We start from the raw sequence: 22,102 nt of genomic DNA, 5'->3' as shown, positions 1-22,102 counted from the left end.
TGCTTTTCCCCAGCAAAGTGATAGCAAAGAAAACACAAAGACTGGAAAAGGCATGCATAAAAAACCAACCCAAACAACACAACAAAACAGGAGAAGCAGTGACAGGTTTGAAAGAATTATTACTTTTTTTTCAGCAAGGGAACCTGTTCAGAGAAGATGGAGGCAATCAAACAAGAGAAAAAGGTTGTGTCACAGGAATACTGGAAGAGAGCAGGCCTCTCCTATGTGCTGACAGGCAAAATCATGACAGTCAGCACACAAAAGAGTAATTCTGAAACTCCCTGACTAAAGATTTTATGCTAGTGGTTAAAATAAACACTAAAATAGCTGCTTCTTCCAGACTGATTCCTCCATATACCTCTGATCAATTTCCCTGAAGAAGGGCCACAGATGACTGAACAACAGAACCTACAGAAGCCAAAGACAGGTCATTTCATCCCAGGACATGCTATTACATGAGTAATATACCAGGAAGAGAAGACACAGTTAACAGCACCACGTCTCTGAGCTATGCTATTTACGCTTAGATGTGCAAAACCTTTCAGAAGAAAGGAAATGTGACAGTGTTGTTTTCTGGGGGTCCTAAAGTGATCACTGCACAGTACATTTTCATGGCGCTCTCTTCCTGCTTTACTTTAGCTACATCACTAACAGACAGCAAAGAAACAGAGAAGCACCCATACAACTGATGGTGCAGATCATATTGCTAAGCTTCAAAAATTTCTCATTGCCCACGTACAAGGCAAAGAGAAAAGAAAGCTCCTGATTATTGCTACCTCATAGTAAAGCTTCTTAAAGTAAACATTGTATTTGCATTGCTGGATACATTGAATTTGGCAGCTGGGAAAAAGGAATATATCCAAGATATGATTCTCCACAGCAAGCCTGAATATTTTCTATTTCGTATGGGAACAGGCACAACAAAGATAAATAGAAGAAAAAACTCAAAAACTGTGAGAGAAATGTGCCTACAAGTTACAAAAAAGTATCTCGATATACTAACAGCAGTAAGTAAATACATGCCCAGAACTGAACACATAGACATTTGTGGTATACTCACCGGGTTGGAATGGGCTGAGACTGTGCTAGCAGCAGATGGAGACCGAGAAACTACAGGACTGATGAGCTGAGGGCAAGTGCCCCTGGCTACAACTAGCTGGACATTATCTTTTGCTTTCTGTAGGATGCTGATAGCCTGTTGATGTGTAATTGTCTGATCAAGGGCTTGTCCATTAATAGCAAGGATTTGATCTGCTTCCTTCAGCTTTCCATCTCTGTCATGTATGTGTAAACAAGGAAGAGGGAAAACAAAATAAACAAACAAGAAAAAAAAAACAAGTCTTGGCACAGAAGTGACAGCATTTTGATAGTCCATATTTTTAATAACCTGGTCTCTGTTCTCCCTACATTTTAATTTCTCCCTGCAGTTTTTGTTGAAAGAAGCTGATGCAACTCCCTGGTGATCACCTCCTTTGAAGCTAATCCCACTGACATTCTCCCCTGGCTACTACTACCCTCTAGCTAGCTTTCTCCTCCCTGTACCCCCATGCAAGACTAAGTGCATTAGATCTCAGTTGCTCCAAAGTATAGCCTGAGAACTTACCTTTGTTCTTGACTTCGAGCTGCTTGCTTACCAGTCCAAGTGCTACACTTTGCTCAGTGCACCCATTCTAAATATTCATCAAACCATGGAGTGGAACACACTTTCATCAAGATGTTATGGGGGGAAAAAAAGTTTTGCACAAAACCAAGAGGGAAAAAAAAAAAAAACAAAAAACAGAAGAGGAGGCAGAGAGAGAAACAGAAATGAAATTATAAAACAAATTCCTTTTAAATGGCATGAGTGGGTGGGAAGTCCTGCACAAATTAAAGAACAACTCTTCACTTTCTGACAAAAGAAAAATAACACACAGAGATCACCCCAAGAGCCACTTAAAAGGAAGTGTATGAAGCCAATATTAATCAGTTGCCCTCTGCCTCCCGATCACTTTTGTTTCTGCAACAAATCTTGTCTTCAATATACAGAAGTGGCAATGCTCTGAAAACAAAAGCAAGCAACAAAAATAAGGAACCTTACTACAAGAGCTTTTGCGAGTACCTGCAGTGCAGAAGCCAAGGTACTCAGCAGCATTCAGGAAAAACATGACCTAGCTTCAACCTGTAATATGTCACTTGTGAATTTGAGCTGTTTCTCAGAGTAATAATAATAATAATAATAATAATAATAATAATAATAATAATAATAAACCAGGTTGGAAGAGACCTTCAAGATCATCGTGTCCAACCCCTCTACCAATCCAACCCACCTAAACAACTAAGCCATGGCACCAAGCACCCCATCAAGTCTCCTCCTGAACACCTCCAATGATGACTCCATCACCTCCCCAGGCAGCCCATTCCAATGGGCAATCACTCTTTCTGTATACAACTTCTTCCTAACATACTGTGTCCTCTTGTTCTGGTACTGGCTGCCTGGGAGAAGAGACTAACATCTGCCTGCCTGCAACCTCCCTTCAGGTACTTGTAGAGAACAACAAGGTCACCCCTGAGTCTCCTCTTCTCCAGGCTAAGAAACCCCAGCTCCCTCAGTCTCTCCTCATAGGGCTTGTGTTCCAAACCCTCACCAACTTTGTTGCCCTTCTCTGGACACGATCCAGCAAGTCAACATCCATCCTAAACTGAGGGGCCCAGAACTGGACACAGTACTCGAGGTGTGGCCTAACCAGTGCAGTGTACAGGGGCAGAATGACCTCCCTGCTCCTGCTGGCCACACTGTTCCTGATGCAGGCCAGGATGCCATTGGCCCTCCTGGCTGCCTGGGCACACTGCAGGCTCATGTTCAGCCTACCATCAACCAGCACCCTCAGGTCCCTCTCCACCTGGCTGCTCTCCAGCCACTCTGACCCCAGCCTGTAGCACTGCATGGGATTGTTGTGGCCAATGTGCAGAACCCGGCACTTGGATGTGTTCAATCTCATGCCGTTGGACTCTGCCCTCTGTCCAGCCTGTCGAGGTCCCTCTGCAGAGCCTCTCTACCCCTCCAGCAGATTAACACCTGCCCCCACCTTGGTGTCATCTGCAAATTTACTGATGAGGGACTCAATGCCCTCGTCCAGATCATCAAGAAAGATGTTAAAGAGCTTGAGGCCCAGCACTGATCCTTGGGGCACACCACTAGTGACTGGCTGCCAGCTGGATGTGGCACCATTCACCACCACTCTCTGGGCTCGGCCCTCCAGCCAGTTCCTAACCCATCGCAGTGTGCTCCCATCCATGCCATGGGCTGACAGCTTGGCCAGGAGTTTGCTGTGGGGGACAGTGTCAAAGGCCTTGCTGAGGTCCAGGTAGACTACATCCACAGGCCTCCCCACATCCACCAGTCGGGTCACCTGATCATAGAAGGAGATCAGGTTGGTCAGGCAGGACCTGCCCTTCCTAAATCCATGCTGGCTGGGCCTGATCCCTTGGCCATCCTGGAAGTGCTGTGTGATTGCACTCAGGATGACCTCTTCCATAATCTTGCCTGGCACTGAGGTCAGGCTGACAGGTCTATAATTCCCTGGCTCATCCAACCAGCCCCTCTTGTGGATGGGCACCACGTTGGCCAGCTTCCAGTCTTCTGGGACCTCTCCAGTGAGTCAGGACTGCTGAAAAATGATGGAGAGTGGCTTGGCCTGCTCATCTGCCAGCTCTCTCAGCACCCTAGGATGGATCCCACCTGGTCCCATGGACTTGTGGGGGTCTAAGCGGCTGAGGAGAGCTCCAACCTCCTGCTCATGGAGCATAGGGAAACTATGCAGCTCCCTGACTCCTGCCAGCTCTGCAGGCCAGCTGTCTGGAAGACATTCTGTCCTGCTAGTAAAAATTGAGGCAAAGAAGGTGTTAAGTACCTCTGCCTTTTCCTCATCCTTTGATACAAAGGTTCCCTCCATGTCCACCAAGGAGTGGAGGTTGTCCTTGCCCTTCCTCTTGCTATGAATGTATTTATAGGACTTCTTGTTGTCCTTCACAGCAGAGGCCAGTTCTCTCAAAGATTTATTACTGGCAGGGCCTTTCTCTTATGAGCTTCAACAAGGCCAAATGCCAGGTTCTGCACTTGGGTCACCACAACCCCATACAACACTACAGACCTGGGGAAGTGTGGCTGGAGACCTATCTAGCAGAAAGGGACCTGGGGGTTCTAACTGACAAGCAGCTGAATATGAGTAAGCAGTGTGCCCAGGTGTCCAAGAAAGCCAATAGCATCCCGGCTTGTATTAGAAATGCTGTGTCCAGCAGCAGTAGGGAGGTAATTGTCTCCTTGTACTCCATGAGGCCACACCCCGAGTACCATGTTCAGTTTTGGCCACCTCAAGGTAATGGAGTGAGTGCAGAGGAGGGCAGTGAAACTGGTGAAGAGCCTGGAGAATAAATCTTATGAAGAGTGACTGAAGGAGCTGGGGCTGTTTAGTTTGAAAAAGAGGAAGTTGAAGGGAAACATCCTTGCTCTCTACAACTAACTGAAAGGATGTTGTGGAGAGGTAGGTGTTGGTCTTTTCTCACAGGTAGTTAGCGACAGAACAGGAGGGAAGGGCCTCAAGCTGCAAGAGGGTAGGTTTAGACTTCACATTAGCGGAATAATTTTTTTCACAGAAAGAGTGGCCAAGTATTAGAATGGGCTTCCCAGGGAGGTGGTGCAGTCGTCAACCCTGCATGTCTTTAAAGGTCACTTAGAGGTGGTGCCTGGGGATATGGTTTAGGTGTGAACTTTGTAAAGTAGGGTTATCGGTTGGACTTGATGATCCCAAGGGTCTTTTCCAACCTCAATGTATCTGTTACTCTGTGGTTCTGTAAGAATCCTCTAACAGCTATGTTTCTGTTCTTGCCAGGGAATCAAACAAGGTTTCATTTAGTAAAAACAGGTCTCAGCTCCATGGAATAAGAAAAGTGAAGGCATGGACCTCTTGAAGGAACTATAATGACATAAAGCCTGCCGCTTTATGTAACTGAATTAATTCTGGAGACAACACTTTGCCTTCAGTTGAAATGACAGTGTATAAAGCACACATAAACAGAACATTTCTCCACACACCACAGTGAGAAATACCACTGAGATGACTCAGATGCCCCACACAACATATAGAGCACAGCACAAAGCATGATCCTGACCAGCAAATCCAAACACAGTGATACATCCCACCAGTGTACAGTGACCCAGTGCTTATGCCATTCATCACGAAGCTTGTTTACTCCCTTGGGTTGTTCACACGGGAGAAATCTTTTTCTCACAACACTACTTGTAGAATCAGGATTAAAATCTAAAACACGTTTTCAGCACACTATTATGACTGCTGAGTTTCTGGTACATAAGCTGAAAATCTTTTTAAGAAGACAACAACTTTAAAGCAAACCTTGTTTAAAGCTGACTTAAAAAGCTGTGTTCCGTATCTGCTCAGTGGTACCCTACCTAGTAACCCTGATAATTATTTTTTTTTCACCAGATTGCTTTTCAGGGCATTCAAGAATGGCAAAACCTGTATTTCAGCTTTAAAAGCTATGACCACAACAGTAACCTGCATTTTCCACGTGGTAAAGGAAGTATTATAAACAAATCACAGAGAAACTTCATCTGTAAACTTCTAGAAATTCAGAACAAATCATATGCTGCCCTGTTCCACATAAATTTCAGTGATAAATTTTTCTATGTGCTCTGATTTATGGCTCAGAATATTGAGAAAAACACACCCTTATACCACAAAAAATAGGAATAAACACAACCCAGTTGCAGTGTCATGTTAATTCTTGGTACAGTAAAACATTCCAGTAGTAATCTTACCTATGTGCCACACTTCCTTCCTGGATTTCTTGTACAAATATTCCTAGTTCTCCCCTATTTTCACTCTTGAGTCCCACCACACTGAAGCCTAGACCACCACTTGAAGGTTTAATAAGGTCAATGGTCTCAACAAGACGACCCTGTTTGGCAGAAGGAAAAAAAGAGTACAAATGTTGTTAATTCTGCTTTTCAGCACAATTAACTGTGCTAAGCAACCTGGAAATGAGTTTCTAATTTGACAGCTACAGTTGGACAAAGATACACTGGCTAATTCCCAAAAGTTAATTGTTCATTTCTGATTTCTCACTAACATACAGAAAAGTGACAATAGTGAAATATTTGAGAATATTATTACAACCCAGATGAAACATCTAAATGTACTGTTTAGGTTCAGTAGTGACTGAACTAGCACATATATGTCTATTAATATTTTATAAGGCTATGGGCTAACTCTCAAGCAGAACTAGAAAAGGGAATGGATTTCAGATAGAAAAAGCAGGACTACGCAAAAACCTCTCCAGAGGAAGAGAGGAAAACTTGCACTGTCTGGTTGTATTATAGTCTGTTTAGAAAAATCCTAGAACATACACCTGACAGTTCTCAGCTCCTGCCATGGAAGGGGCTTGTACACTAGTTCTGCCTACCAGAGGAAAGCAGAGACATTACAGAATGATGTAAGGGCAAAAAAACTTTCCATTTTATTTCTAAGCAAGTCACAGAACCAGCTTTTATTATTTATGCATACAAGAGCATGCTCTGACAAAGCATCTCCTTCACACACAAAGCAGCAGTCCTAAAATGAATACAGAAAGATAATGGCATGCTGCCCAGCATGCTGCCCAGCTAAGGACAGTAACTCAGCAGTGACAATGTCAATGCTACCTTTCCAACTATTTTCTCATTTACCAACTGTTCCACAAATTAAAAGGTTCTTTTTGTTTTATACGGCAAGTGAGCTCCGATTTGCATAATAACTAAATGGCTTTTAAATAAACATAAATATATTTTAATTTTCCAGATAAGACAAGCCACATTTCATGGTTACCAGACTATATGCTTACCTGGGACATATTTTTGATGAGCTGCTCAAAGTCATCACTAGAGGATTTCCCATTGATCTGAGGAGTAACAGATCTTATTGCTGCTTCTAGAACATTAGCGGGGCTGCCATTCTGCTGAGCCAACAAATATGACTCATTATGTGGCAAGGACCCCATCACACCATGATGGAGAAGCTGGGGGAATTCACCAGTGGAATGTATGGAAGATGTGATATTTACCTGCAAAGGATTAATGGCAAAACAGATTTATAGGCAAAGTAGAAACTTCCTCCTTATCCAAGAACATTATGACAGACCTACTGCTTATAAAAATATTTGAAATCCCAATCTGCAATTTTGAAAAGTGTATTTAATATTTTTAATGGCATAAAGTTATGAATTATCAGTGTGGAACATACAAGAAACTGATGAAAATGACCCTTTTCTTTTTTTTCATAATCCGAGCTTACATTTTTTTTTGCTCTTTCAGCATAGCAGCTTGAAGTACTACAATACAATGGTAGAGGTAAACAGGTATGATCAAGTTTTTCTACAGTACCAGCAGTGTCAGAAACAAGTTTATCAATTATTTCACAAGAGTAACAAAAAAAAGTATGTAAATTTCAATAGAAAAAGAAAGAAACCTCCTCATCATCATAATCAAATTCTGCCCTTTTGTGAGTGCAAGATTTAGCCTTAGGTTATATCCATGATTCTGAAAGTAACAGTCTATGTCATACTGTATTTCAGACTACTACAAGACTATATAATAGGTTCACTCACTTTCACCTTCACCTTCTCGATGTCATCCATTTCAACTTATTAAAGAAAATCACTGAACTTGGTCAATTACTGTGATTCACTTCTTGTTCAACTGCACCTTCAAATCTTCTTAGATATCCACTGTCACATTCCTTCCCATAAAAAATTGCCATGGGTCAAATTATTTGTAAGAGTACCTGACACTACGGTAACTAGCCATAGCTAGTCTTACACTGCTTCTGCTTCAAAACATTTTCACACTTCCACAGCAAGACAGAACTGCCTAAGACTATATGACACGCAAACCTAAACTATATCTCATGTGCACTCAAAGGCCCTAGTATATGGGGGTCTGATACCAGAAATGTCAGTAAGTCATGGATATATGCTAATTTTCTAAATTGCAGAGTTCACTGCAGAGAAACACCACTGAACTACCTTTTCTGCTAAAGGTTACCATCTTCAGAGCTCCCTTGGTGAAAGAAGTCACTAGAAAACTCATTGTCTGCTCAAGCAAAGTCAGCAAGGCTAGCCTAAATGAGCAACAGCACAGTATGAGCAATCTATTGATTCTGCCCAACACAGATTAGTGTAAGCTCATACAACCTCTTTGGCGCAGCCTTTGGAATGGTAACTTCAAACTAAGCAGGAAAAGCTCAGCAATGAAGAGTGGTAAGGATGCTAGCCAGTACGATTAAATCTACAAAACAATACATGAAATGCCTTCAGGTTTATTTATTAGGATTATAAGCACAACATTACTCTGTCTTGGGACCCTTTATAATGAGCCAGGAGGCTTCTTGAGGCTTCATCCCCCTGGGTGGCAGAACTGGAAAGGGTTACCAATATAACTGGTAGTACTAAAAACTGCAACTGTACATGAATTCTCCACTTCAAGTGGAATGTGCAGTCATCTTCTAAGAAAAAAAAAAAAAAAAGGTAAATCCTACAAGAATGTAAGAGTAAAATTTGATACTATATACAGAAATCTAGAAGAAGCAGCTTTCTTAACTTGCCACTGTTCCAATCCTTTTGCCAATATGTCACCAAAGACTGTAGAGCTGTTTTTTATTTCTTAAGGGAGCACAGCTGCATTTTTCATCTGGTTGTTGGGCTTTCCCATTCAAAAGCAAACAATTTCTGACTTTGTTTCTCCAAAGCAATACAAAAGAAAGCATCTTTTAAATCCACGAACATAAAATAGACATTAGAATCAATTATGGGTGTTAATAGTGCATACGAACTGGGTATTACTAGGTGTATATCCATCACCATCTGATGTACAGCCTTTAGATCTTGTACCAGTCTGTATTTCCAAGAATGCACCTTCTTGTAGGGCAGTGTCAGAGTATTAGATTCTGACTGTTACTTCTGTAATAATCCATATTTCAAGAACTGTGGATTGTGGGCTCCAATCCCACACAAGCTTATAATTCTAAAGGGCACTGTTTGTGTCTTACTTTGGCCCTGGTTTCAGGATCGTAAGATGTTAAGAGCTGGAAGGGATCTCTGGAGATCTTCAGTCTGACACCCCAGCTAGAGCAGGACCACACAATCTAGCATAGGTCACACAGGAACGATCCAAGTGGGACTTGAAAGTCTCCAGAGGAGAATCCACAACCTCTTTGGGAAACCTGTCCCAGTGCACTGTAACCCTTACAGTCACCTGAGGTGGAATTTCCTGTTTACACACATTGCCCCTTGTCCTATTACAGGGCCCAAGTGAGAAGAGATTGTCCCTTCCTTCTGGACACCCAGCCCTCCTATATTTATATACATTTATTAGTTCCCCTCTCAGTTTTCTCCTCTCCAGACTAAAATACCCCAGGAATCTCAGCCCTGTTCACACATCATTACTCATCCCTGTGCTCATCAGGCCAGGAGGTGATGTGTTCCATAGCCTTTCCACTGCCTCCCATTTCCAGGGTAGCTTCAGTCTTGATGGGTAGAGATGATCTTATCTTTGTTGCACATTCCAAGTGTCTTCCACCACACCCCTCCTGGGATAGCTACTGTCTGGTGAGCAGATGTGATTTTATTTTTGTTGAGACATTCCTAAGGCTAATTTACATGTACAAGAGAGGATTCTCAATGTTCTGACAACTTCTCTGTAGTTCTCCCATGTGACAAGTCCCTTCTTCCATGAACTGTAATTTTCTATCTATATGAGATTTTTCTTCATAAGCTCCTTACTTCAGTTCTACTTTTCCTGGTTATGCAAATTTGGCTCTTTCAGGTGTCTCAGCTCTCTACACAAAAGGAATCACCACATTTATTATTTTGGGAAGGATCTCTCTCCAAGATTCTTTTTCAATGACCCCTGTCTGCGATGAGTCCCATAATGTGTATATTCATGCTCTCTAGACATTATCAGTTGGAATAAGTACGTAAATCTTATCTTGTTTACAAATTGTTGTGCTCCTAATTTGTATAATTTTAAGTCTCTTACATCAGAGGTAATGGGCATTCTGGAATGTATTGCAGCAGGGAATATAGAAAGGAACAGGTCAGCACCTGTAATCAACAAGTGGCTCAGAGGCTGGTGCTACCAAAAGAATTTTGGGTTTTTTCGATTGTGGGGAACTTTCTATGGCACCAGGCCAGCTAGCAACAGATGGAGTACATCTGTCCCAGAGGAGGAGAAAGATCTTTGCAGATAAGAACGGCCTGTCCCCCAAAGGGAAAAAGGTTCTAGGGAATTGGCAGGTCACATTGAAAGGGCTTTATACTAGATTCAAATTGGTAAGGAGCTGAAACCAGTCACGCCAGACAGGAGTCTGGGGGTGGTAAGCTGGAGTCAAGGGTGAAACCAGCAGCCCAGCTGAAGTGCCTACACACTAATGCACGAAGCATGGGTAACAAACAAGAGGAGCTGGAAGCCTTGTTACAGCAGAAAAGTTATGATGTAGTTGCCATCACAGAAACATGGTGGGATGACTCACATGACTGGAGCACTGTAATGGATGGCTACAGGCTCCTCAGGAGAGACAGGCAAGGCAGAAGGGGTGGAGGGATGTCCCTGTACATCAGGGACACTCTAGATGCCATGGAACTAGAGAGCAGGGATGATCAGGTTGAGTGCCTGTGGGTGAAAATTAGAGGGATGACCAACAAGGCAGATATCCTGGTTGGAGTCTGTTATAGACCACCCAACCAGGATGAAGAAGTTGATGAATCATTCTATATGCAAGAGGCTGTCACAAGATCACCAGACCTTGCACTTACAGGTGATTTTAACCTGCTTGAAATGTGCTGGGAAATAAACACAGCAGAGAGGAGGCAGTCCAGAAGGTTGTTAGAGTGTATGGAGGACAGAATACATAGAATACATAGACTAAACCAGGTTGGAAGAGACCTTCAAGATCATCGCGTCCAACCCATCAACCAATCCAACACCACCTAAACAATTAACCCATGGCACCAAGCACCCCATCAAGTCTTCTCCTGAAAACCTCCAATGATGGCGACTCCACCACCTCCCCAGGCAGCCCATTCCAATGGACAATCACTCTCTCTGTATAGAACTTTTTCCTAACATCCAGCCTGAACCTCCCCTGGTGCAGCCTGAGACTGTGTCCTCTTGTTCTGGTGCTGGCTGCCTGGGAGAAGAGACCAACATCCATCTGTCTACAACCTCCCTTCAGGTAGTTGTAAAGAGTAATAAGGTCACCCCTGAGTCTCCTCTTCTCCAGGCTTCTCCAGCTTCTTATCCCAGTTGCTGTGTGAGCCTTACCAGGGGTAAGGCTTTGCTTGACGTCTTTTTTACAAATAGAGAAGGGCTGGTGGGAAATGTGGTGGTTGGAGAATGTCTAGGGTCCAGTGACCATGAAATAATTGAGTGTTCAATATGCAGTCAAGCTAAGAGGGGAAGCAAGAAAACCTCCACTCTGGACTTCTGGAGGGCGGACTGGCCTGGCTTATCCAACCGGCTCTTCTTGTGGATGGGCACCACACTGGCCAGCTTCCAGTCCTCTGGGACCTCTCCAGTGAGCCAGGACTGGTGAAAAATGATGGAGAGCAGCTTGGCCAGCACATCTGCCAGACCTCTCAGCAGCCTAGGATAGATCCCATCTGGTCCCATGGGGATCCAAGCAGCTAAGCTGATCACCAACTACCCCATTCTGGAACAGAGGAAAACTATGCTGCTCCCTGAATCCTTCTGCCAGCTCTGCAGGCCAGCTGTAGAGCTGGCAGAAGGATTCAGGGAGCAGCATAGCATATCCAACAAACAATTGGTCCTACTACTAAAGACTGAGGCAAAGAAGGTATTGAGTACCTCAGCCTGTACCTCATCGTTGACCACTACGCTCCCCCCTACATCCAAAAAAGGACAGAGATTCTCCTTAGTCCTCCATTTGTTGCTAATATATTTGTAGAAGCGTTTCCTGTTCTCTTTAATACATCAAGCCAAATTAACTTCCAGATGGGCTTTGGCCCTTCCAATTTTTCCCTACATAGTTTCACAACCTTGTGGTCCTCCTGGGTGGCCTACCCCTTCTTCCAACAACTATAGGCTCCTTATTTTTCCCTAAGCAGCTAGGCTGGCCTTCTTCTCCACTGACACATCTTGCAGCTTCTTCAGTCCCTCTTTCCTGTTGCATTCCCAGTGTCCCTCATTCCTACAGTAAGCATATTGATTGATTCCTAAAAGAAGGTCACAACCAACATTGCCCCCATTATCTCTACCTCTACTTCTCAATCTTCCTCAAACACCTCCTCTGCTCTTCTTGTATGTGACAGTTTTAGGCTGTGCCTTTAAGGAAAGAAACAGTTACTGAGCACTCTAGTTGAATGTTTTGGTGTAAAAAGGAAAATAAAGATAAGTCTAAACAGATTTCATTGGTAGATCAGTGGGAAGGTAACTTTAGGATTTTTAGTTTTAGCTCAGTCTGTCTGTTTCAGTCTGCCTGGGCAGCTGCTGTCTTTCTGTGCTTGGTGCTGACCTTGGACTAATGAGATAAAAAACTAATTCTTTTTCTTCCCTTAGCATATGGTTTGAACGAACAGAATTTCCCCTAACAACTCTTTTTCTCTCTAACCCTTTCTGGGAAAAAAGGCAGGATGGGGGAAATGGGTTTTGGGGCGGGGAACCCCCCTCCAGTGAGGAGGGGCAGGTTTTCTGTGTTACGTTCTTTGCTGTATATTTTTGTATATACCATAAATACTGTATATTGTGTATATATTCATAGCATTTCATCCTGCTTGTAAAATATAGCTCTTTTCCATTTTGCTTCTCCAACTGAGTTATCTGTGGTTTATGGGGGGAGGAGAACTGAACTTCTTTCACCACCACATTGTAGCTTCTTCACCCATTCTCACTTCTGTTTTTCCTACACCTCTTCTCTATTATTATTATATACCTCAAATGTAATTGACACTAGTTGTGAAGTCATCTGGTCCACTCCATCTACCTTCTGCAATTTCATTCTACTGTCTGATGCTGACTAACCAATAAACAACACACTGAATAGTTTCGTATTACTAGCATCCTCCGGATTCAAATCTGTTTCCAAACTACCTCACACAATTTTGTAGCCTTACTTCATACAACTCAAGGTCCATTTTTGGGTTTTCTACTTAATTTTAAATTCCATACAGAATGAAAGTAATTATTTTTCTTTAGACCCTCCAATTAGGATTCCATTTCAGATGCTCCCTGAAGAAATATATAAAATTAAGTTTGGATACATGTTTCTGAGCCACCTTCCCTGCTACCTTATCCCAGATTGTCCATCTTTCCTCAGGAGTAAAGAAATTCCATTAGAGCCTGTATACATCTCCAATTAGGACTGTGAGTCTTCATTACAGGTTTAACAGTACCACACATGCATATATACTGGTTTCCCTCAGGTTCCACAGCCTTTGAAGAAGGGTCCTGAATCATGAGGGTTTGTCCGTGAGTTCTTCCAGATGCCAGAATGGCACTTTCAGTTTCTTCTTCACTAGAGGAGTCTCATTCTGCTCTTTGGGGGTTGCAAGAAGTAGAAGACAGCTTTGTTTTGGCCAAAAATACTGAATCAAGGCTAAATCAACAAAATCACACAGGTTCAAACCAGATTTTGCAGGCTATAGTGTCCAAGTGAAGATCTTTGCTTAACTGCAAAACAAATCCTGAAGTTCACACCCCTAACATATAATCCATTGACTCATTATCATACATAAACATTTACAACTGTGTTACTCAATCCACATAAATTGGCTGCAGGCTGGGGTCAGAGTGGCTGGAGAGCAGCCAAACAGATAGGGACCTGGGGGTGCTGATTAACAGCCACCTAAACATGAGCCAGCAGTGTGCCCAGGCAGCCAAGAAGGCCAATGGCATCCTGGCCTGTATCAGGAATAGTGTGGCCAGCAGGAGCAGGAAAGTCATTGTGCCCCTGTACTCTGCACTGGTTAGGCCACACCTTGAGTACTGTGTCCAGTTCTGGGGCCCTCAATTTAAGAACGACATTAAGACTCTTGGACATGTCCAGAGAAGGGCAACAAGGTGGGTAAGAGGCTTCGAGCATAAGCCCTATGAGGAAAAGCTGAGGGAGCTGGGGTTGCTTAGCCTGGAGGAGGCTCAGAGGAGACCTTATTGCTGTCTACAACTACCTGAAAGGTGGTTGTAGCCAGGAGGGGGTTGGTCTCTTCTTCCTGGCAACCAGCACCAGAACAAGAGGACACAGTCTCAAGCTGCACCAGGGGAAGTTTAAGCTCGAGGTGAGGAGAAAGTTCTTCACAGAAAGAGTGATTTCCCATTGGAATGTGCTGCCCAGGGAAGTGGTAGAGTCACCATCCCTGGAGGTGTTCAAGAGGGGACTGGACGTAGCACTTGGTGCCATGGTTTAGTAGTCATGAGGTCTTGGGTGACCAGTTGGACTTTATGATCTTTGAGGTCTCTTCCAACCTTATTGATTCTATGATAAATCATTCCAAACATCACACAGAAAGCAGAGATAGGCTGAGTTAGACTATTAAAAAAAACAAACCCTGCAAACACTGGCATCCCTGACCCTGCAGGTATGAATGAAGAGTTACCAACTCAGGCTCATTGATTATAATTAACATGTTTAAGTATGATATTAACAGTTTAATCTCGTATTTTTTAAAATGGATTTCTTGTTCCTTACAATTTCTTAAAGAAAAGAACAAATCCAGATAGGGGATTTCATCCCACCTTTCCAACCTTCAACAAAACAACTTAAGTTAAAAAGAATCACATTATAGGTTACTGACCCAAATTATGGCCACTTCTCCTCAACCTCCACCTTGGATTTTGGCCACCACTGAGTACAAATATTTCTTTCCTTGAACCTCTCCTTCATTAAAGGGTCTCCTCCAAATTTATCCCAATGCTTAAGACAAAAAAGAAAAATTCCTAAGTAACACCATGCATGATAAAACCTAATTTGCAGTGACAAAGTTAGCCACTAAATGCCACTAAATAGTGCTTACATGCAGTCACACAATATTTTCAACAGAAAAGGAGCTATCCAAGCCTGTCTGCACTGTATCAACACTTACAAGCACCGCAATTGAGATTATTAGGTCTCAGATTGGACCAAGATTATAAACCACAGTATTTCTGCACTCCAGCCATGGAGATCCCAAGAAGCACAGGGCAGTATTTCAACTGACTGAAGTGACCTGCACTGCAAAAAACAGTAAGCTACAAGAGTGACTGCATTAGAAGAGATGAAGCATGAGCAAGCCACCACACGAGCCCGGCAAGGAGGCAACAGCAAGGGCAGTGCTGCCAGGCACCCCATACTGCCATGCACTCCCCTCAGGCATGATGCCTGTGCCACAGTCAAAGGCCCTGAGGTTTCCCAAGAAGAAGCACTGGTCCAGCACTACCCTGCTGGCTTCTCCTTTGTATCTCCATCTTCGAGAAGGGCAAAACAGACCCCAGGTTAGCATTCCTCATAAGTATTTAGTTCAAAACACATAGAAAGTGGTTCTGCTGCAGAAAAGCATTCAGGACAGGAACTCAAAATCTCTTTTAGTCATGTAAACCATAGATTTAAGTGAGTGTTTACAGGCAACATAAAAAAGCAGTTTCTCCACTTCAGGTATCCCATGCAATCCACTGCATGCTGTGCTGCAGGGAGACTCCTCCCCACTACTGCACTGTGAACAAAAAACAATGGTCAAGCTCATAAACAAACAAACAAAACATCTGAGGAATGCAGCCCAGCCAAAGGAAAGGCATTTTGTTCAGGCAGAGGTCTGACTGGACTAGAGGCAAGAGGAGGAGGTGAACAGGGAAGAGACAAAAAGGAAAGGAAGCGGGAAGCGACTGCCAGCATGGTTGGAGTATTTTATGTCTTTTTTTTTTTTAAAAAGAAAAGCAAATATTATTAAAAAGTTCAAAACATCATGGTATCAGTTTTCCTCTTCTACCACTGTCTTGTCTTCAAACAATGAGACTGCTCTATCGCATGAGAAAACAAGCCTTCATGAAGAAAAATGACACAAAGGGAAAAAGATAGCTCCTTCTGCTGTCCTCAGCTCAAGCATCTAGTGAAGTCAGGTCAGTATTTTTTAATAAAACACCCCTCTGCCAGCCCTAGAAAGGAAATTTTCCCACTCCAGTTCTCAACTGTGCAATGATAGATTTGCAGTGTGAACAAATCCTGCTTGATCATTTAAGAACAACCAAAAAAAAAAAAAAAAGGCAAAACAAAACCAAAAATACCCACACAACTTCAGAACATCTACCAATAAGAACCAAAGAATCAGAATTGCTGATTTTAGCATCATTCTTGATGAACATCCAGAGGAAGAAACATACCACTAAGTCCACACCACAGTGTTTAACACAAATACAAATTCAAGAGTCTGCTGTTAAGCACACACCCACATGAGGGGGATCAATGTCCAATTAACTGAGAAAAGCTTTAAGGAAACATGACAGCAAAACTGAAACATCTCTATGCATACAAAGACATATACTTTTCACATCATTTTTTGGTTTTTTGGTGGTTAAAAGATTACTTACATGTAAGAAAAAAAATAAGTCTACTATTTTAGACCATAAAAAATGGTAGTAACTCTCACTGGAATGCAAACAATATTTGTCTTTATGGTAAAATTCTATACTTGCATCCTACTATTTGCTAGGAAAATGCAACAGATGTTTACAACTTTTGCCAGCTCATACTGAAGACTCACTGCACAAACCAAAACCAGTGCTCTAACAATCATCTCTATGTCTTAGGCCAGCAAAATAAACTGCCATTATTGCTTCTCTGCTCCCTTCCCCTCTTTCAACTTATACTTTCCTAGAAGTTTGCCTTCTCCTGAGAATTTTGCAATAGTCTTATAGCTCTTTAAAAACTCTTAACTAATTACAGATGATTAACAGACTGTCACATGTCACCTTGAGAACATGATTGCTATCTTATTCTCAGGTGGGTAGAGACTGCAAACCTAGCCAATGCACAGCTCACCACCACTAGTCATCTGGTCTGAAACAGGTCTGACTGCAACTACTTGTGAAACCACCACTAGGTAATTTACATTATTTCTGGGTGTCACTGTAAATTCTTCTTTTCATATATTGACTTGGACAGGCTGGAGAGCTGGGTGCAGGCAAAACTGTGAAATTCAGTGAGGAGAAGTACAGACTCCTGCATCTGGGGAGGAATAATAATACGCACCAGGACAGGTTAGGGGCTGTCCTGCTGGAAAGCAGCTCCATGGAGAAAGACCTTGGAGTCCTAGTGGACAGCAAGTTCAGCATGGAACAACAATGTCCCCATGTGGCCAAGAGAGCCAATGGGATGCACCAAGAAAAGCGTGTCCATCAGGTCTAAGGAGGTTTCTTCTCCCTCTCTACTCTGCCCTGGTGAGACCACACCTGGAATACTGCATCCAGTTTTGGACTCCCCAGTCCAAGAAAGACAGGGACCTGCTGAAAAGAATCCAACAGAGAGCCATGAGGATGATTAGGGGACTTGAGCACCTCCCCTATGAAGAGAGACTGTGATCCCAGGGGCTGTTTAGCCTTGAAAAAAGAAGACTGAGAGAGGATCTCATCAATGTGTATAAATATCTGAGGAGTGGGTGTCAAGTGGATGGGGCCAATCTCTTTTTTGTGGTGCCCAATATTAAGACAAGGAACAATAGGTACAAGCTTGAACATAGAGGATTTCACCTCAACATGAGGAGGAACTTCTTTACAGTGAGGGTGATGGAGCACTGGAACAGGCTGCCCAGAGAGGTTGTGAAGTCTTCTTAACTGGACACCTTCAAAACCCATCTGGATGCATTCCTGTGCAGACTACCCCGTTTTGGCAGGGGGGGTTGGACCCCATGATCTCTGCAGGTCCCTTCCTGCTCATGTACTGTGATACTGTGACAGCAGCGCAAGCAAACCCTCAGAAAACCTTTTTTCCTAGATTTTTTTCAATTCCCCCAATGTCACCTACTTTCTACACACTAAACATAAAACCCCTGAAAAATCTGGTCACATACAGCAGTACTATTCTACCTTATTTCTTGTCTGTACAAAATAACATCAAGATGATACACAAGATAATCTGGTCAGAGACCAGACGCAGCTCCATGCTGACAATGACATCAGCGTGTAAGGACTGTGCCCTCCTACTCTGGCATTTCTGCATATCAGCCACAGAGCTGCCCATCTTGCCAGAGTAAACAGGAAGAAATATTCGCAAAACCAGATAACACAGTTTAGTCCTAAATCAGTTACTGAACTAGTGTTTATATTCTTAAAGTTCTTATTCAGCTGACAAGGAAATTAAATTATAGCCATAAATAAATCAATACAGCCTAGTTGCTGTCCTTTTCCTCATCTGCATCAAAGACATGGAAAAGAGTAATACTTTTACTTAAAATTCTACGCAAGATAAAAAGAAGGTAGGAGCTCTTGCTTCTCTTTTCTCTTTTACTCTTATACAAAAAAATAGATGCCTGTGTCCTTTTGAAGTCTCATATATTCTCATTTTAGCAGAGTAAGACACAGGATAGTGATAAGACTTCAAGGAAAAAATTCTAAGACCTCATAAAAAAACATGTTCCTTGTGAAAGAATGTGACAGAAAGTCTTATGTTAACTCCTCATCCAGTAGCACTATTTCCATACCATGCATATTCATAAAGAACACATACACAAAATACAGGCCTCAGCAAAGCAAATAAAAGTCAATAAGTACGTTCATCTCAACCCCCTGAAGCTTTGTATCAGACATTTAATTTAAGCTATTTGATTTCACTATTCAACATGCAGGAACAAACACACTTCTGCATGTTCTTAGTAACTTTTCTCTTGTGCCTGAGAAGATGCTTTTCCTACCTGATCTCTCAGTTGTTGAACAGAAGTCTGAAGGTTGAGAATTTGTTTAAAGAGAGGACTCTGCAGCACCGCCTTTAATAAGCTCAGCTTCTCCTCATTTGCAATGTCACCTCGATCCCGGAGTTTTGCCTGTAAGCGCTCCATGGCCTGGAGGGCCCGATGCGTATCTGCAGTAATAATCATTGCCAGTCAGTAGCAGTTTGGAAGCAGCCACATACAAGCAGGTAAGAGGTGTAAATGTATCACTCTGTACTGTTCAAACTACAGAAGCCTTCAATGGATTAGCTTTGAACAAAGAACTCAGCCCAATGCATCTAATGAATCAGGAAAGAGGAGGCAGTGCAAAAAACAGAAGCCAACAAAAAGTATGGTTTTGTCTATGAAGAACTAGGTTACAAAAGTGAAAGAGCCTTCATTAAAATTCAGCTACAGGAACTGAGGCCACACACCACTGTAAATAAGCAGCAACAAATATAGCCATAATAGGAAAAAAATTTGGTCTTTCTCAAACGTATATTGTTAATTCTAGCAAAGATTAAAATAATGACATCAAAACAACAAGTAAAAAATTAAATACATGAAACAAATGATGGTACACCTTTTGTTTCCAAATGCAAAATACAAAAATGCAAGTATGTCATGTATTTCTAAGCACAATAGATATCTTTTACAAAACTTCTCTCAGTAGTATATACCACTATCCTAAATCTATTGTGCACACACTATATAGTGATACAAATAAAAATATTATCATTACCCATTGTTTCCAACATGTTTTTCTGCTTCTCAGCTTCTCTTTCAGTAATGGTAAGAGGAAGCAAATACAGTACTTTCCTGAAAAATAACAGAAAGGGAAAATAGTCACATCTATAGAAGCACTAAGCTCTGAAGAAGGAAAGAGTTTGACTTCTGAAAACAAGAAACAGCTCCACAAGATAACAAACCTCGTATCTCCTTGGATAATAATCTGAGAGGTGACCACATTCTGAATTGCTTTGGACTTTTAAAACCTTGTCTGAAAATTACTTTCAGAAATACACTTTTTAATAGTTTTGCATTTTCATATCAAAGCTGCTGTCTGCATATAGTTGCACATAATGTCCTGCATTGCTTTAATCAGAAGCTGAGTCACAGCTGCCAGTAACAGTTTAGAGTTTCATTGCTTTCCTTCTCAGTTATTCATGAAAAACATTCCTTGAGTAATCAGTTTTCAGGTTGCATGTTGACAATTTCAGATGCATGATCCATAGCACCTTTTATTAAGTAGCCTGTTAAAAAGAAAACTCACAGAAGTCACAAAGTTTTCATGCTGCACCAGCTTGCAAGACTCTTACATTATAGTTTCTCACACTATTGGAAAAGACTCAGACGTGCAGGATGGTTGAATCTGCACTATCATGAGTTTCCAGTCTAGAAATTATACAGCAGGAAGAAGAAATTCTGAAATGGTTTGGTTGATTCTTTTTTTGTTGCTGCTTAGATTTTTCTTTCAATGATGCATCTGAAATTGCTCAGAAACTTGTAATGAGAGAATATGTTTGACAGAAGACTGACAGAAGTGAGTTCAAGTACCATTGCAGGTATATGAACTGAGCTGTGCAGTCTACCGTTTTTCACAAAGGTGCCTTTATTGATAAAAGCAAAGCACTTCAGCATAGCATCCCAGCTTGAATCTGGTGAGCTTATCAATATGCAGAGAGCTGTGATCTCTAAGCACTCAGGGAAAAAAAATAATAATAATTTCTTGAAACCTTGGAGAAAAATAGGGAAAGGATGGTGTTGACAGATCTCTCAGTAAGACAGCCTCACCAAAATTCAACAGTACCATTAGCTGAAGAACCTAAGCAGGACAAGCATATAAAAGCAACAAAACAGCTGTTAACAGATACTCACTTAGAAGAAACACAAGCCAGGATAAACATTTTGACAAGCCTGTATTATTTGCAGTGTGTGCAGAAAATGCAAATCAGGTGGGTTTACAAAGATTTCAGGCTTCATCACCAAGAATTCCTGAGTTTCAATATGCCTGAGGCTTCATTTAATTTCATTTTACTGCATTTTGATTTGCCAATATAGGGATATAGAATTGATGATCTTCCTTTTTAGTACAGTGTACTCCTTAAAAAGAGACATTCAAATCCTTTGAATCTGATTTTGTCAAAGCAATCTTATTCCATGATCCAAATTATGCATATCAGTAATAAAGCCTTTATGAATTTACTTTCTCACTTGTTGAGTTCTAGTCTCAACCAGACCCATCAAACCAACCAAGTATCTTGTATTTTCACCCTGTCACTCTACAAAAACAAGCAAAAAAAAATGGAGGGGAAAAAAAGTCTACTGTACACAGGAAAGGATGGATAAGATTACTTAAACATTAAGAAGGAAGTTGGCTTCCCCAAACTTTAAATCATTCATAGCTCTTCCTTCCAGACAAACAACTACCATTCCTTCTATTCACAGACTCTACTTATAAATAGTGTAATTTATGTCATTTTTTTAGGTGTTTTTGTCAGTGGCAATGCCAACCAAAGCAGTTCTTTCCTGTTGCACCATTCAAGTCCTTCCTCTACAGCTACCCTTGGGGCTGTGTTGTGGATGCAACCAGATGACTGTGCAGAAAAAAAGAGTATGTGGATTATTTTTCAGTACCATGACCTTGTTTGTAACAATACCATATGCACCAGCACATAACATTGAATGCTGAGCTCTCATCCTCTGAGGAAACTAATCAGGAAAAATATAGGGTTATTGTTCTCCTGCTTTAGCTCCCCAAGAACATCAAGAAGAAAATGCAGCTGTACAAAGTCCGTATCTTTCAAAGTAGCTGTGGTGAAGGCACCATATGCCCAGAATTATGCCCCAAATACTGTAAAACATGTCCCAACATGTTTGGCCACATTCCCCCTTTCCACCCTCCTTTCCAGAGTGGGGACTCAGCCCAGAGTTGAGGGGAACAAAGACCAGGGCACCAGCCAGACGAACAATCCCACTTGCTTTCTAAGGGGTAAACTACATGCACCCATTGAACGTGCTCCTGCCAAGTAAGGGCATAGCTTCACACTTTCTATAGGCTAAAGCTGTGTGTTTACAAGATTGCCCATTGGCCAAGCCCAGCCTTGAGAAATTATTAAGCATTATCTCAAGTTGTAAACAAGTTGCTCTGTCTTTGCCCGAGCTTTTT

General features: G+C 42.0%; 1 protein-coding gene across 1 annotated transcript in view; it reads right to left on the bottom strand.

The window, feature by feature from the left end:
- MPDZ (multiple PDZ domain crumbs cell polarity complex component) overlaps window positions 1–19,101 on the bottom strand; it is a 106,651-nt gene extending 87,550 nt beyond the window's left edge. The window contains exons 1-4 of the mRNA XM_054178927.1: window positions 18,919–19,101; window positions 6,877–7,095; window positions 5,816–5,955; window positions 1,061–1,274 (exon numbers count right to left, since the gene is read on the bottom strand). Coding sequence (XP_054034902.1) covers window positions 1,061–1,274; window positions 5,816–5,955; window positions 6,877–7,095; window positions 18,919–19,101 — 756 coding nt within the window. The remainder of the gene's footprint in view (window positions 1–1,060; window positions 1,275–5,815; window positions 5,956–6,876; window positions 7,096–18,918) is intronic.
- Between the last annotated feature and the right edge of the window lie 3,001 nt (window positions 19,102–22,102).

This window comes from Dryobates pubescens, chromosome Z (assembly GCF_014839835.1).
Source record: "Dryobates pubescens isolate bDryPub1 chromosome Z, bDryPub1.pri, whole genome shotgun sequence".
NCBI lineage: Eukaryota > Metazoa > Chordata > Aves > Piciformes > Picidae > Dryobates > Dryobates pubescens.
The sequence above is the reverse complement of the archived record's forward strand: the minus strand, read 5'-3'. Positions and strand labels throughout refer to the sequence as shown.